The following is a 12890-nucleotide window of genomic DNA, read 5'->3' on the forward strand; positions in this document are numbered from 1 at the left end:
GGAGTACATTGTAAAATGGTAAATTAAGGCTAATTTGGGGATTTAACTATTTCAAAGGTCTAGACCCTTATATTGTATTTGTTTATCATTTTAATTGATACAAATGAATAGATAGGTTTTTTGTTAGACAATTCCCTTCCTAAAAACACACTAACAATTCAAGTTTGACAAATTATTATTACATTAGTTGAGATTACTATCTTTCCCTTACAGTATATATAGTTATTACCTCTTTTCATAAAAGAAGGAGTGTGAATGTCGCTCCATGCTATCTAAGAAGGGACTTGTGTCATTTTGTAATAGCCAACAGTGTCATCCAATTAAATGTATTATTATTATTATTATTAGTGGACCCCTGTCACTGCATACAAAAAAGTCTGGAACTTTTAAAGCTGAGCCATTTTTGTGTGCATGTTTCAAGAGACTTTACTAAGTAGTCTGTTTAACAGCCCTCTACACTCTGACAGACGTGTGAACGACTGCAGGTCGTTCACACAATAGAGGAGTGTTTGAAGCGACGTGTGTGGATTGGTCGTTGAAAATCAAGCTCTGGCCAGCAGAGGCGCTATAGAGTATGGGCTAAACACTCACACACTTTCAGGTCCCCTCTTGGCAAAAGTTGTGAAAATGGGTAAAAATATTTTAGGCATGTTTTTAGGTTGATTTAAGGCATGACCAAAAGGGACCTGAAAAATGTCCCCTCTTGGCTCGGAGGTCCCCTGTTGGTGAAGGTGTTACGACGCCGAAGTCCACTGTTGGATAGTTAGGCGAGTACACACACACACACACACACACACACACACACACACACACGGATGTCATTCTTTTTACAAATAAAGATGAATGAATTTGTTTATTGTGTTATTGGGGAGAGAGTGCTTGGGGAAAATTAGGATATGCTTGGAAAATATGGCACAAGTTGGGTGTAACCAGGGATATGGCATAGGGAAACTCAAAGATTTTGATTTAGGAACATTATTTTTTCAACACTTATTGGACTGAGCCTGTTTCTTTTCTTGCTCACAACCTCCACATTTGGAGAACACTCGTTCAGAAGGAACAGATGAGGCCGGCGTACATAAAATTGTTGCGCCAGTTTGAAGAGAAGAGGGTACACATTTTTGTGATTGATCCAGTACTCCAGTGGCTCCTCGGATCTTTCCAGCGGTGGATCGGCCATGTACCGTTGCACCTCCATTGTAGCATCCACTGTGGCATTTCTGGACATTCTTGCTTCAGAAGCATCTCTGTCCAGTGTTTCCCAAAGGTTAATATCTGAAAGTAAAACATGACAGTAATCAGTACTTGACGGTTTCATTTTTTATATCCCTTTTTACTTTTCACAACATTACCTGTAGTTTCTGTAGTTTCTACATTTGCTGGAGCTGGTTGAGATGATGTGGAGGTGGAGGGCTCTTCCTCATGAGTGACAGGTGGTGTGTTTCTTATGGATAATTGTGAACATTGAAAAGTGAGTCGTTTTACTGCTGCTTGCGCATTTGATTGATTGTAAAAACCAATTGCTTTGAATCGAGGATCGAGCAGAGTGGAATGGGTCAGTGCGGTTTGATTTTTCTCTATACTGTCAAATTTGTTTTGCATCATGATGATCATGTTCTCCCCCAGTTGTTTGGCTGTGGTGTGACTTGCTTTCCCCATTGAATCAAACAAGTACAGCATGAGCATTTTGATCATTGGGATGATCTTTGACCCAGAGACTCTCTTCTCCTCAGAGAGTTCTACCGTTGCCTGGTAGAAGGGGGGAAAGCAATTTCAGGCATGCAGAGATGGTGTCATAGTCGGCAGAGGACAGAGGTCTCACGTCAGTTCAAAGGGTTGCAAGAGCTGCCCCCACTGCCTGTCTCTCCTCAAAAAGGCGCTGAAGCATGTGAAAAGTGCTATTCCAACGGGTGTCCACCTCCTGAATAAGCTTATGTACTGGACTCTGCATCTGCTCCTGCACTTCTCTGAGCTTCTCTTTTTCTGTGGTGCTGGTCTTAAAATATGTCACCACCTTCCGTGACCTTGATCTGATGTCTGCCAGGCCAGGAGTTGCATCTAGGCTCTTCTTTACAACTACATTTAGAGCATGTGCAAAGCAAACCACCTGGTGAACATTTACATTTCTCACAGAGGCAATCATATTGGCTCCAGCATCAGTTACAATGGAGGTGACTTTGCCTTCAATGCCCCATTCCTCCATGAGCGACCTCTTTGCAGCTGAGATGTTATCAGCAGTATGAGACACAGGGAAAGGCAGCACTCCCAAAAGAACTGTGGCCAGCTTTGCAGAGTCATCCACATAATGGCAGGTGACTGCTAGATATGCGTCCATATTAATTGAGGTCCACATATCAGCAGTCAGGCTAACAGCCTCAACACTCCGCATGACAGCCCTGGCCTTGGTCTTCTCCTCCTCATACTTTTGGACCACCATGTTCTTAAGAGTCTGTCTGGATGGCAGAGTGTAGGTAGGATCCAGCAAAGCCACAAAGTTCTTAAAACCGTGGTCGTCCACGATGGAAAAAGGCTGCAGGTCTTTTACAATCAAGTTTACAAGAGCCTCATCAATCTCTTGCTTCCGGTCCGCTAAAACAAATAAAGACATACAATTGTCGCGTCAGTTTTTTTTGCAGTACTACTGCAAAAAATTCAAAACTCTCAAAGTACCTGAGAAGAAGGAAGCAGTTGAGCGGATCGGCGCATGTGGGAGGTGTCTCGAGGTCCACGACGTTTACGCAGAGTGCAAGACCACCTTCCTGTGCAAGAACGAGGAGTGTAAGGGTGCTCCAGGCCTGGGCCATCACTTCTACCTCTGTCCCAAAGCTGGAAGCCAAGGCGATGGGCCACGGTGGCCAAAGCCCAGTCCAGCACAAGGTGGAGGGAAAAAGGGCACAGAGGCCCAAGAAGAGTTCCTGAAGAGCCTGGCCCCCGACCTTGCTCAGCGATGTCGGAACGCGTTCTGCAACTCTGTCGCCAAGACGTCCAGTTCTGCAGTGCCAGGGAGGAGTCTGCTGGCAGAAAATGGCCTTGAGGAGTTCCCTGTCATCATGATGATCCTGGAAGTCACCGCAAACGCTGGCCAAAAGATTGGGACGTTAATAGACTTGGCGTCCGACACAAATTACATAACTCATGAAGCTGCTGGTGAGCTGAATTTGAGGAGTGAGGTTGTGACGCTCATAGTCCATGGAGTCGGTGGGATGCAGGTGACAGTGGAGACCAAGCGTTACCTCCTGAAGATCCGGGTCTCAACTTCAAAAGGAACCCTCAGATCCCACCAGCTCGTGTGCTACGGGCTGGACAGCATCGCAAAGGTCAGTCGTCATGTGCCACCCAAGACTCTGCAGAAACTATTCCCCGACGTCCCTCTCCATGAACTGGTCCGTCCCACCAAGATCGGGCTGCTCATCAGCCACAAAGAAGGGCAACTCGTCCCTCAAAAGGTGCGCTCCATCGGTGACCTTGTCCTGTGGGATGGCCCCCTCGGGAAAACAGTGGGCGGCTCTCATCCAGACCTCTTGGAGGAAGTCAAGATCACTGCCCACGGGTCCAGAACCCACTTTACTCGCTCCATGCGCACAGCAGCTGTAGGGTACAGAGAGATCACCCATGGCCCAGTGCAGCCACCTCAACTTACATCAGCCACTTGATTGCTCCAAATCCGCACTCTGTGACTACACCAGTCCGTCTCGTCTGGAATAGCAGTCAGAAATTCAAGGGCCAGAGCCTGAATGACCTACTCCTCAAAGGTCCAGACGTCCTTAACGACATTCGTGCTGTCCTCATCCGATTCCGGCAAGGCGTCTTCGCCAGGACATAAAAAAAATGTACAATTCTGTATGGCTTGAGGACCAAGAAGTGCACCTCCACCGCTTCCTGTGGAGAGACTCTGAGGAGGATGACATCCAGGAATATGCCATCACGAGAGTCAACATTGGCGACAAACCAGCAGGCTGTATCGCACAAGTCGCCATGCGGGAAACTGCAAATTTGCCCATGTTCCACCATCTCGCAGAAGAGCGTCGAGTGCTGGAGCAAGACGTGTATGTCGATGACATCTTGGTCTCGAATGACAACCTGAACAAGCTCAAGCAAATCACGGCAAACGTTGAGCACATCCTGGAAGCTGGTGGATTCTATATGAAGCCATGGGTCTACTCAGGCCAAAGTGGGAGGTCAGAACCAGGTGACCCCCAGAAGAAAGAACCCTCAGTGATGGTCCAAAGTGGGAGGTCAGAACCAGGTGACCCCCAGAAGAAAGAACCCTCAGTGATGGTCCTCCGAAACCAAACTCAGAGGAGAACAACAAAGCCCTGGGTCTTGGGTACGATCCAGAGCTCGACAAGCTGCACCTAATGGTGGCTGTGAACTTCTCCAAAAAGAAGAAAAAATGCGGCTGGGAGTAAACCTGTCAAAAGAGGAAGTCAGGGCCCAGGCACCAAATCCACTTACCCGGCGAGAGCTCCTCAGTCAAGTCTCTGGGCTGTACGATCCCCTCGGCCTTGCAACACCGATCAAGCAGAAGGGAGCCATCCTGGTAAGAAGAGCATTCCAGGAGGCAAGAGTTAAGTACAGTCCAGCTGAGGATACATGGGACGCACCTTTGTCCGAGGGCCTTCGGGAAGACGCCATCTGCCTCCTTGAAGACTACGCTGAGCTCAGTCGGCTGAAGTTCACCAGAGCCTTGACACCACCTGACTCTTGTGCCATACCCTGCGGTATCACCTTCTCCGATGGCAGCGAGCGTTCCTATGGTGCTGTACTGTACCTACAGTGGGAAATGCCACACACTGTGACCCTACGACTGGTCGAAGCCAAAGCCAGGTTGACTCCTCTAGACCACAAGGGCGACGCTGTCAAGGCTGAAGTCTGCGGTGCCGTCTACGCTGGCCGTCTAAAGAAGTACTTCCAGAAGCACTGTACTATCCGTGTCGAAACCACCTGATCGACAGCCGGACAGTCCTGGGGGCCATCCAACGTGAGAGCTACGGCTACCAAACGTTTTTTGCCAATAGAATTGGAGAAATCCAAGGCCACAAACGTCCAAGACTGGTGGTGGATTCCTGGGCCTCTCAACATCGCAGACATTATCTCAAGAGGGGCAAGCCCGGAGGAGCTGGACGAAGACACTGAATGGCAGCTTGGTCCCAAGTTTCTGAGCCTCCCCGAGCGTGAGTGGCCCGTGAAATATGCAAAAGATGTTGCTGTGGAAGCCAGAGAGAACATCATGCGCATCCAGAAGAAGGCATTCGTTGCTGCACTGACCCAATCTGGAGCAAAGAAGGAACCAGGATTTCAAGGATTTCCACAAGGATTTCCACAAGGATTTCCACACTTAAACTAGCTCCGGGTCCACTGGACCCGAACACCCTGTGTGTAATATAAATGTGATGGGGGGGTATACAGGGGGGGGGGGGTCATTAATTTTTTTTTCTGATTTATGTTCCTATCAGAAAATGAACCAAAGCCAATGTATCTTAGTTCAAAAAATAATTATTTATCACTTTTATAAAACTAAAAACTGAAAACGGGTCCCACAGACCCGAACACCTTATAAGGGTTAATGAGACTGTTCTGACCCCATAAAAATTGACAAACAACGACCAGTTTCCAAAGGTTTTTTGTAATGAAACGTTTCAAACACGAAACACTCCTCCTTAGCAGCAGCAGATGCTTTCGCAGCTTGCTTTTTTTCTGGGTTGAGAGAAAAACAATAACAAGACATGATTAAGGTACATACTTTGGCCTTGGGCAAAATGATTATGTATTACACTAATCAATTTTCTTCTCACCCCAGGAGTGCCAAATGGGAGTTTTGTGGTGGACTTCCATTAACGACTTATCTAATTCACTTCAACTAGCTATATGCAAGAGGAATCTGAGAATCCAGGTCAAGTATAGATGAAAAGTTTATTGCCACCCGCAAACGAGAGACAACAAAGCCGAGTGGTATCTGCAAATACACTACTGAATGACTCCCGTACTGCTCCTTATATTCCCAATCCTTACACAATACAAAGTTGGACCTTCAAATATTGATGTGCATAGCATGTTTTTCTGGGTCATACTGTGTGGATGTCAGCTTATTCTCATGTCTTCTAGGTCCCAACTGTGACTTTTGAACATATATCATCTTCATACAAACAGAGATGATGCACACGTGTGAATGTCAGCATTGTCTTCAGAGAGTATGGTAGAAATGAACCTTACATTCTATGTTAAACTATGATTATTATTAGGCCTACATATCATATTGTGGCAACCCGGGCCCGAGAATGTCTTAGTGATGAAGAGAAAGTTCTCTCACGGACACGTCGGACAGCGAAATATTTGATTTAATCTTAAGGCATGATCATGGGAAAAGTACTGGCTCCAAAGGTTACCAAGAACACATTCGACGAGACAATAGATTCACAAGATTCTTATAGGGAACGTTTTCGTTGTGGGAAGGGAGTGGGAGTGACCTTAGGCCAAGTAAATTTGTAATACAATGGGTGGATATTGGACATGTCTGCAGGTTTGTAAGACCTGGCTGTAAATAGTTTACACAACAAAGAAGTCAGTCGATTGGCCTGGTCACAAAACCAGACTTACTGGCTCCAGTGGGAACTTTAATACGAATTAACTTAACCTCTCTCAGTTAAGAGGGGAGGGATTTGTTTTTAAGATACAGGGAGAATGAATACAGTTCCTTCTAATGTAATAATTATATAAACGGTAAAGGTTAATATAATTTGTATGTGATTGTATATTTACAATCACATACACACATTTTGTCTTTTATATTTCCACGACAGTTCCTCCCTTTTTGATCATAGGATCAACACTTATTACAGGTAGTATATTATGGCACAGGATTACAAATGATGGTGAAACAAGTTAAAACACAGAATAATAGGAACAAAATTCAAAGAAATTAGTAAAAATCTATCATTAATAAAGTAATCAATATATACATTTGTAAAATTGCTAATTCAAAGAAATTAGTAAAAGTAAATGATCAATATGTACATTAGTAAAATTTATGTCGAGCATGTTAGCTCACTCATTTTCCATTTGGTAACTCTTCATTGGAGTAAGGGGCCCATTCTTGGTGGTGTTGAAGTGGGTTTGAGCTGCAGCAAGTAGGCTTGCAAACTGGTTGTGTGATGATGTGGTTAGCTGGGGTTCCGCTATGGTCGGGAGTCGGTCGTTGTTGCTGGTGGTTGCGTTGCATTGGTCTGCTGGGCTCATCAGGAGTATTATGCAGATCACGGTAGAGGTGGTCCATTCGAGGCGTTGGTGCTTTCCTCTTCTGGAGGTGTTGGGCGGCATCGGCTTGCATGGATCCATTCTGGTTTTCCTTGGAGTTTGACTGCAGTCCTCGTGGTCAGTAACACCTGGATTGGTCCTTGCCATCTGAGGAGGAGAACATTTGGGTTAAGTGACTTTAACATGATCATATCACTAGGATAAAAACCATGGGTAGGGCTGTCAGATGGTATTGGAATAGAGAAAAACGCTTAGCACAGATCAATTACTGTGTAATGTGTGGAATCTGAAGGGATTGATGATAGTATTGTATGTGTGTCTGGTGCTATGGGTGTGATAGGAACAATGCAAATCTCTATTCATCTGGTCTCCCTGGCTTCGGGAGGGGCAATATGGGTGTGTTACAAGGACTAGTAGTTGTTTCCTTTAGAATACCTTGAGATAAAAGAGAAGTTATTACCGGCTGAAATCTATCTAATGCTTCGGGGGACAAACGATATTGTCGAGTACAAGTCAAAGTAGCATCTGACTTTAAAGTAACTTTAAGAGATGGTGAAGAGGTTACAAATCCTGCATGATTTTTATGCATGGCCCATAGTTTAGATGGTACCTGGGATAAACTCTGGGGTGAACTGTAACAGGAGAGGTGGGAGAGATTAAAAACTTCTGTTCCAATGGGACATGTGATACAATAGTAGGAACCGGCTTTGATATTGTTTCACTCATCGCAATGCCAGCAATACCAACCGTTTTCAATGTTTGGTTACTTTCTTGTAAAATACCAGTTTTGTTAATAGCTGATACTGTAGCACCAGAATCAACAAGAAATTCAAAATGGTTTTGTCCTACCTGCACGGAGCATTTTGGATTTTCGGTGGGGTGGAAGACAGTTGAAGAAGCGTTGCCTGGATCCTTGTTTCCTTTTCCAAGGGGTCCTAGTAATGATTATACTCACCTGGGCGTTGGAGCGGGTTCTTCATGGTGTGGGGGGCGCTGACTGGTTCCATGGGCTGGGCCGACGGTTTGGCCTCGTCTCTGTGTTTCTTTCTGCAATATCTCTCCCGATGACCAATCTTTTCGCAGTAATGGCATCTGGGGGTTCTTTAACGAGTTGACGTTGGCTCCATACACAAAGTGTAGCGAGGGCGGTTTTGTCTTTTATGTTGTTTTGGGCTGTTTTAATAGCGTCTACTTCTGCGGCTGTTGACTCTATTTCAGTCATTAATTTTTCAACATGTTCTGCATTACTAGTTGCTGTTATGTTCAACAGAGCTGTTCTATACACTTCTGTCCAATCTGGGTTGATTTGCTTCGTTATTTTGAAAATGTTAGACGCGATTTCTGGAGTTACTTCTTGTTTAACTGGTTTCGGTATTGGGTGTCGTTTTGCCGTGCGAATCCATGCATCTAAACAATTCTGTGTGTAATTAAAATCCCATTTCAGATCTGGTCCAGACGTTATTGTTTCTTTTAATTCTTGTAGTTTGCAAGAATCAAAAGAACCACCTATTGGCCAACAGCCATCTGTCCATTCGTACACATCATAAGTAAATGGAAAGACCGAGTATATGCCTTCTTCTCTCCAGACTATATCTGCGGGGGATCTTGGTGGCACTATAGGATCGTTTTTTTTCTTACCATAGCGGGTTCTTACCAGGTCCGCTCTTTTTTTAATTTGCTTAGATACCGTTATTGTCCACTTAGCGTCCCGTTTTGATGAATGGGCGTCCATTTTACACTTCCTTATGATTGAGTCAGACGTTCTCTTGAAAAGAAAACACAAACAAATTAATACAAATAAAGGAATACACACACAGCTGATCCAACAGATAGGGATATACGAAACAAAATACAATCACTTTTGTTATAGTTTTACGTCATGAATTCTTTAATGCTAAAAGTAGGCTATGTTAATGTTATTTAATACTTTTAAAACATGTGGAACTCAACGCAAATGGAGACCACAGATCTGTTTGATAAAGAAACAAAGAAATGTTACCTTACTGAATGATATTAATATATTTTGTACAAATTTGAAAATCAGAGTAAAGTCAATGTCTCAAAGGAGCCCGATTTATTTATTTCTATGTTAGTTTCAGGGTACTCACTCGTGGTTTGTCAATCAAACCTGTTTGAAGAATAAACTTTTGTGGAGTTGAATTGTCCTCTGGCTCTGGATCAGTGTCCTGAACTGCTACGTTTTTCGGGCATTCGTTCCTTGGACATTGCTATTTATCTGAAAGAAAATCTATACGATCTCTCAGATCATATTAATACAACTCAGCAGTAAATCTATTACAATCGCATTCAAATACATTTAGAATTTCGGGACGGCGTAAAACTGCTTCTCCAGCGCTGTGGAGAGAAGAAGGGTCTACAAGAGGTTGTAGACAACATGAAAGCAAAGCATGGAAAGAAAGGATAGAAATACGGCGCGAAAAATACATAACATAACAATTGGGATGAGACACTACGATATTCTTCATATATTTTTCTTTTCAAAAACGAGGGGGGCCTATTCCCTCAGTTGTTTCAGTGCCATACTTACCTGCTGGCACTGTTTGCGTCCGTAAAGGCCGGACGTTATTTTTCTATTATATTTAGTTTTACCACTCGTCCACTTTTCTGAAAAAAGATAAGTTTAGTAACATGACAAGAAAAGTTGAACAGTGGTTAAATCAAATTTTCCGCCGTCGTTGGTGTCTTTAGGTTGGGAGGCTCCTCTTTTTTATGTACATTTCATTCAGGTTCAAACAACATGAGGCCACTCAATTCATCCTACTTGGTTTTCCCGTGGGTGCAATCATCAGCCCTATTTGAAATAGATCTCTGTCCATTCATCATACCTTTGAACCGTTTCTGTCAGTGCAGAAACGGTGCAAAGGTCCGGGTCAAAATTAAATAACTTCTTCCCGTGGGTGCAATTATCAGCCCTATTTGAAATAGATCTCTATCTATTCATCATACCAGTGAAAGGACTGTCAGTACAGAAACGTTCAAAGGTCCGGGTCAGAATTGCATAACTTCCGAGGGACGTACATTACCCATTCATCTGAGGTCCAAGCAAATACATTCACTGGTTGGCCGTATGTGGGGTCCCAAACTGTTTTATTACTGGGCTACTTACTGAATGGGTTCTACTTGGGATGCATAGTTATTTGAAACACACCAATGTAACTCTTGTAATGTACGTAGTTCTTTGGAGGGTTGTTACCCTTACTGAGAGTAATCAAAACGACATCCGCCAACATTCCTGCAGTCGTCACATATCACATATTCGAGTCAATCTGCAGAGCGAAATCTTGCTAATGATTCGCACGGCACAAGCTTTCCATTCGTAGGAACAAACAGTCTACTACTTGCCAATCCTTGATGCCTGATGCCGGATCCCGTCAGAGGGTCAGAATGGCAAGATAGTCATTTAAAAAAAAAAACATAACTTACCAGTCTGATGATCTCATATTGGGATCCTGCCGACAACGCCATTTGATGAAGAAAAAGTTCTCTCACGGACACGTCGGACAGCGAAATATTTGATTTAATCTTAAGGCGATATCTTAATTAGATAAGTTGTTATTATTAATGCTACCACAAGAGTACATCAGATAGGAATAGACTGGACCCACTCACTGGTGCCACATGGCACCTAACATCTAGGGGAAAGGTGATCAGCTATTTTCCACTATTAAAGTATCTATATGATATGTAGGCCTAATATTATTCATAGTTTAACATACAATGTAAGGTTACTTTCTACCACAGTTTCCGCTTGACCGCTTTCACAGTTTGCTGCTTCTCCTGCTCCTCCTCTGTGGCTGTGGCTGTGGCTGTGGCCGGGGCTTCTTCCTCCGGGTACCAAGGCTCCTCCTCCTCCTCCTCCGTGGCTGTGGCTCCTCCTCCGGGGACGAAGGCTCCTCCTCCTCTGTCTCCGTCTCCTCCTTCTCTGTCTCCTCTGTCTCCTCCTCCTCCTCCTCCTCCTCCTCCTCCGGGGCCGGTATTGGGGCTGCCTCTGCAGAGAGAAAAAAACAAACAGCAAGAGAAAAATGGACTGCAAATTAATGACACTGTAATGTAACTTATTGAAATAAATAGATCATTGAAAGAATGTACAAGTGCTATGTATTTTTCCTTCACTCACGTCGAGGCCGGTGCTTGGCCTGGAGCTGGACCAACCTCTGATCAGGGAAAAAACGGCAAGAGAAAACAGGACAGCAAATTAAAGACACTGTAATGATTGAGTTATTGAAATAAATTGATCATGGAAAGAATGCATAATTGCCATGTATTTTTCTTTCACTCACAGTACGGAGGTCTGCCAGCTCCCTTTCTAGCTGACGGACCCGGAGGCGGGCATTGACGCAAGTGCGCTTCGTGCACATGCTTACTCCCGCCTCCGGGTCAGACTGCTGCGCCTGGTCCTCCGGCTGGTCGAGCGTGCTGACCATGGGTGGATGGGGATCAGTGGCCCTCAAGGCCGCCAGCTGGTTGATGGCTGTGGTGCGCTTGAGGGCCTTGATCTTCCGATCCACGTTTGCCTTGGGAACCTCAGTGTGAGTTCTCAGGTGTTTTACCACGTAAAGGAGATAGGGCGAACATCCGGGAAGGGGGCAGGGTCCGGCAGGAACCAAAGTCTTGCCTGTGGCCAGGTAGTTAAGGATGCTCCTCTCCCGGATGTTCTGGAGGGAATGGATCTCCCTGAGATGCTTTGCCACAAAATTTAACACTTTCCCGCAAATGGGACATTTCCCAATGGTCTTGGGTTTTGTCATCTGTAAAAGTCATGAGATATTAGTTAAATACGTAATGGCTTAACTAAACTAGATAACAAAATGTATGTTTGATATAATGAATTAAAGATCAGATCACACACAGGCATTTGAGGGCACTATTTATAATTAATAATGCAATAATCATAATAATAACCGGAGATTCAATACATCTCGGAGGACAGGTTGAGGCTTGGGCACGTGCTAATAATAATAATACAAACAATAGGGATCCAACCCGTTGGCTTGGACCCCTAATAATAAACAGAGATTCTGTCCATAGGAGAGGACATGCCTAGGCCTACGGAGAGCACACGTAATAACGGTCTAATCATAAACTGTAAAGAATTCAAGTCATGCATTGTTCACTTACATTTGGTAATAGTTGTCCGTCTGTCCGATGCTCCTTCTCTGAGCGCAGCTGACCTTTATCGTCTGATCATACACCGGGGGGCGCGGCTACGGATCACGCAACTAACACGTAATCGCGTGAATGGATTAACTTGTATATTTGTAATTAATTAAACCTCACCAGTAGTAAGGTGAAACTACGGTGCCTCTCTGATGACATGGGTGAATATTTATTAATTTGTGGCCATAGAATAATAATTCGTAACTTATATAAGCAAGCAACAGCAGCGCCATTGTGCAAATGAGAACGTTTTAGACTCAATCAATATAAGGTCGCGGGGAGACGGAGCACTTTGTTTCGTTTGTTTTTATAGTAACAATATTTGGCCAAAACATTACTAAGAAACGAAATAGTTCATCAATGAAAGGTGGGGTGGCCATTGGCCCTGCGGCCACATAGGTTCCAGCGCCTGTGTTATGTTGCAACAAATTGTTATTGTGTGGCCACAAATTATTATT

At 44.3% G+C, this 12890-nt stretch overlaps 1 protein-coding gene across 1 annotated transcript; it reads right to left on the reverse strand.

The window, feature by feature from the left end:
• Positions 1–7372: 7372 nt before the first annotated feature.
• On the reverse strand, positions 7373–12410 carry LOC130405684 (uncharacterized). The gene is made up of 6 exons (XM_056610855.1): positions 12394–12410; positions 11556–12023; positions 11393–11429; positions 11247–11263; positions 8210–8327; positions 7373–7401 (listed from the first exon to the last, which is right to left on the reverse strand). Exons 2-6 carry the CDS (start codon positions 12021–12023, stop codon positions 7373–7375), a joined length of 669 nt encoding a protein of 222 aa, XP_056466830.1. The 5' UTR covers positions 12394–12410.
• Positions 12411–12890: the final 480 nt, after the last annotated feature.

This window comes from Gadus chalcogrammus, chromosome 16 (genome assembly GCF_026213295.1).
Source record: "Gadus chalcogrammus isolate NIFS_2021 chromosome 16, NIFS_Gcha_1.0, whole genome shotgun sequence".
Classification (NCBI taxonomy): domain Eukaryota; kingdom Metazoa; phylum Chordata; class Actinopteri; order Gadiformes; family Gadidae; genus Gadus; species Gadus chalcogrammus.

Coding starts and splice junctions, on each gene's coding strand:
- LOC130405684 (XM_056610855.1), bottom strand. CDS start 12,023: ATGACAAAACCCAAGACCATTGGGAAATGTCCCATTTGCGGGAAAGTG. Junction 11,430..11,555: donor AGCTGGCAGACCTCCGTACT/GTGAGTGAAAGA, acceptor TTCCCTGATCAG/AGGTTGGTCCAGCTCCAGGC. Junction 7,402..8,209: donor GAACCCGCTCCAACGCCCAG/GTGAGTATAATC, acceptor TCTCCTCCTCAG/ATGGCAAGGACCAATCCAGG.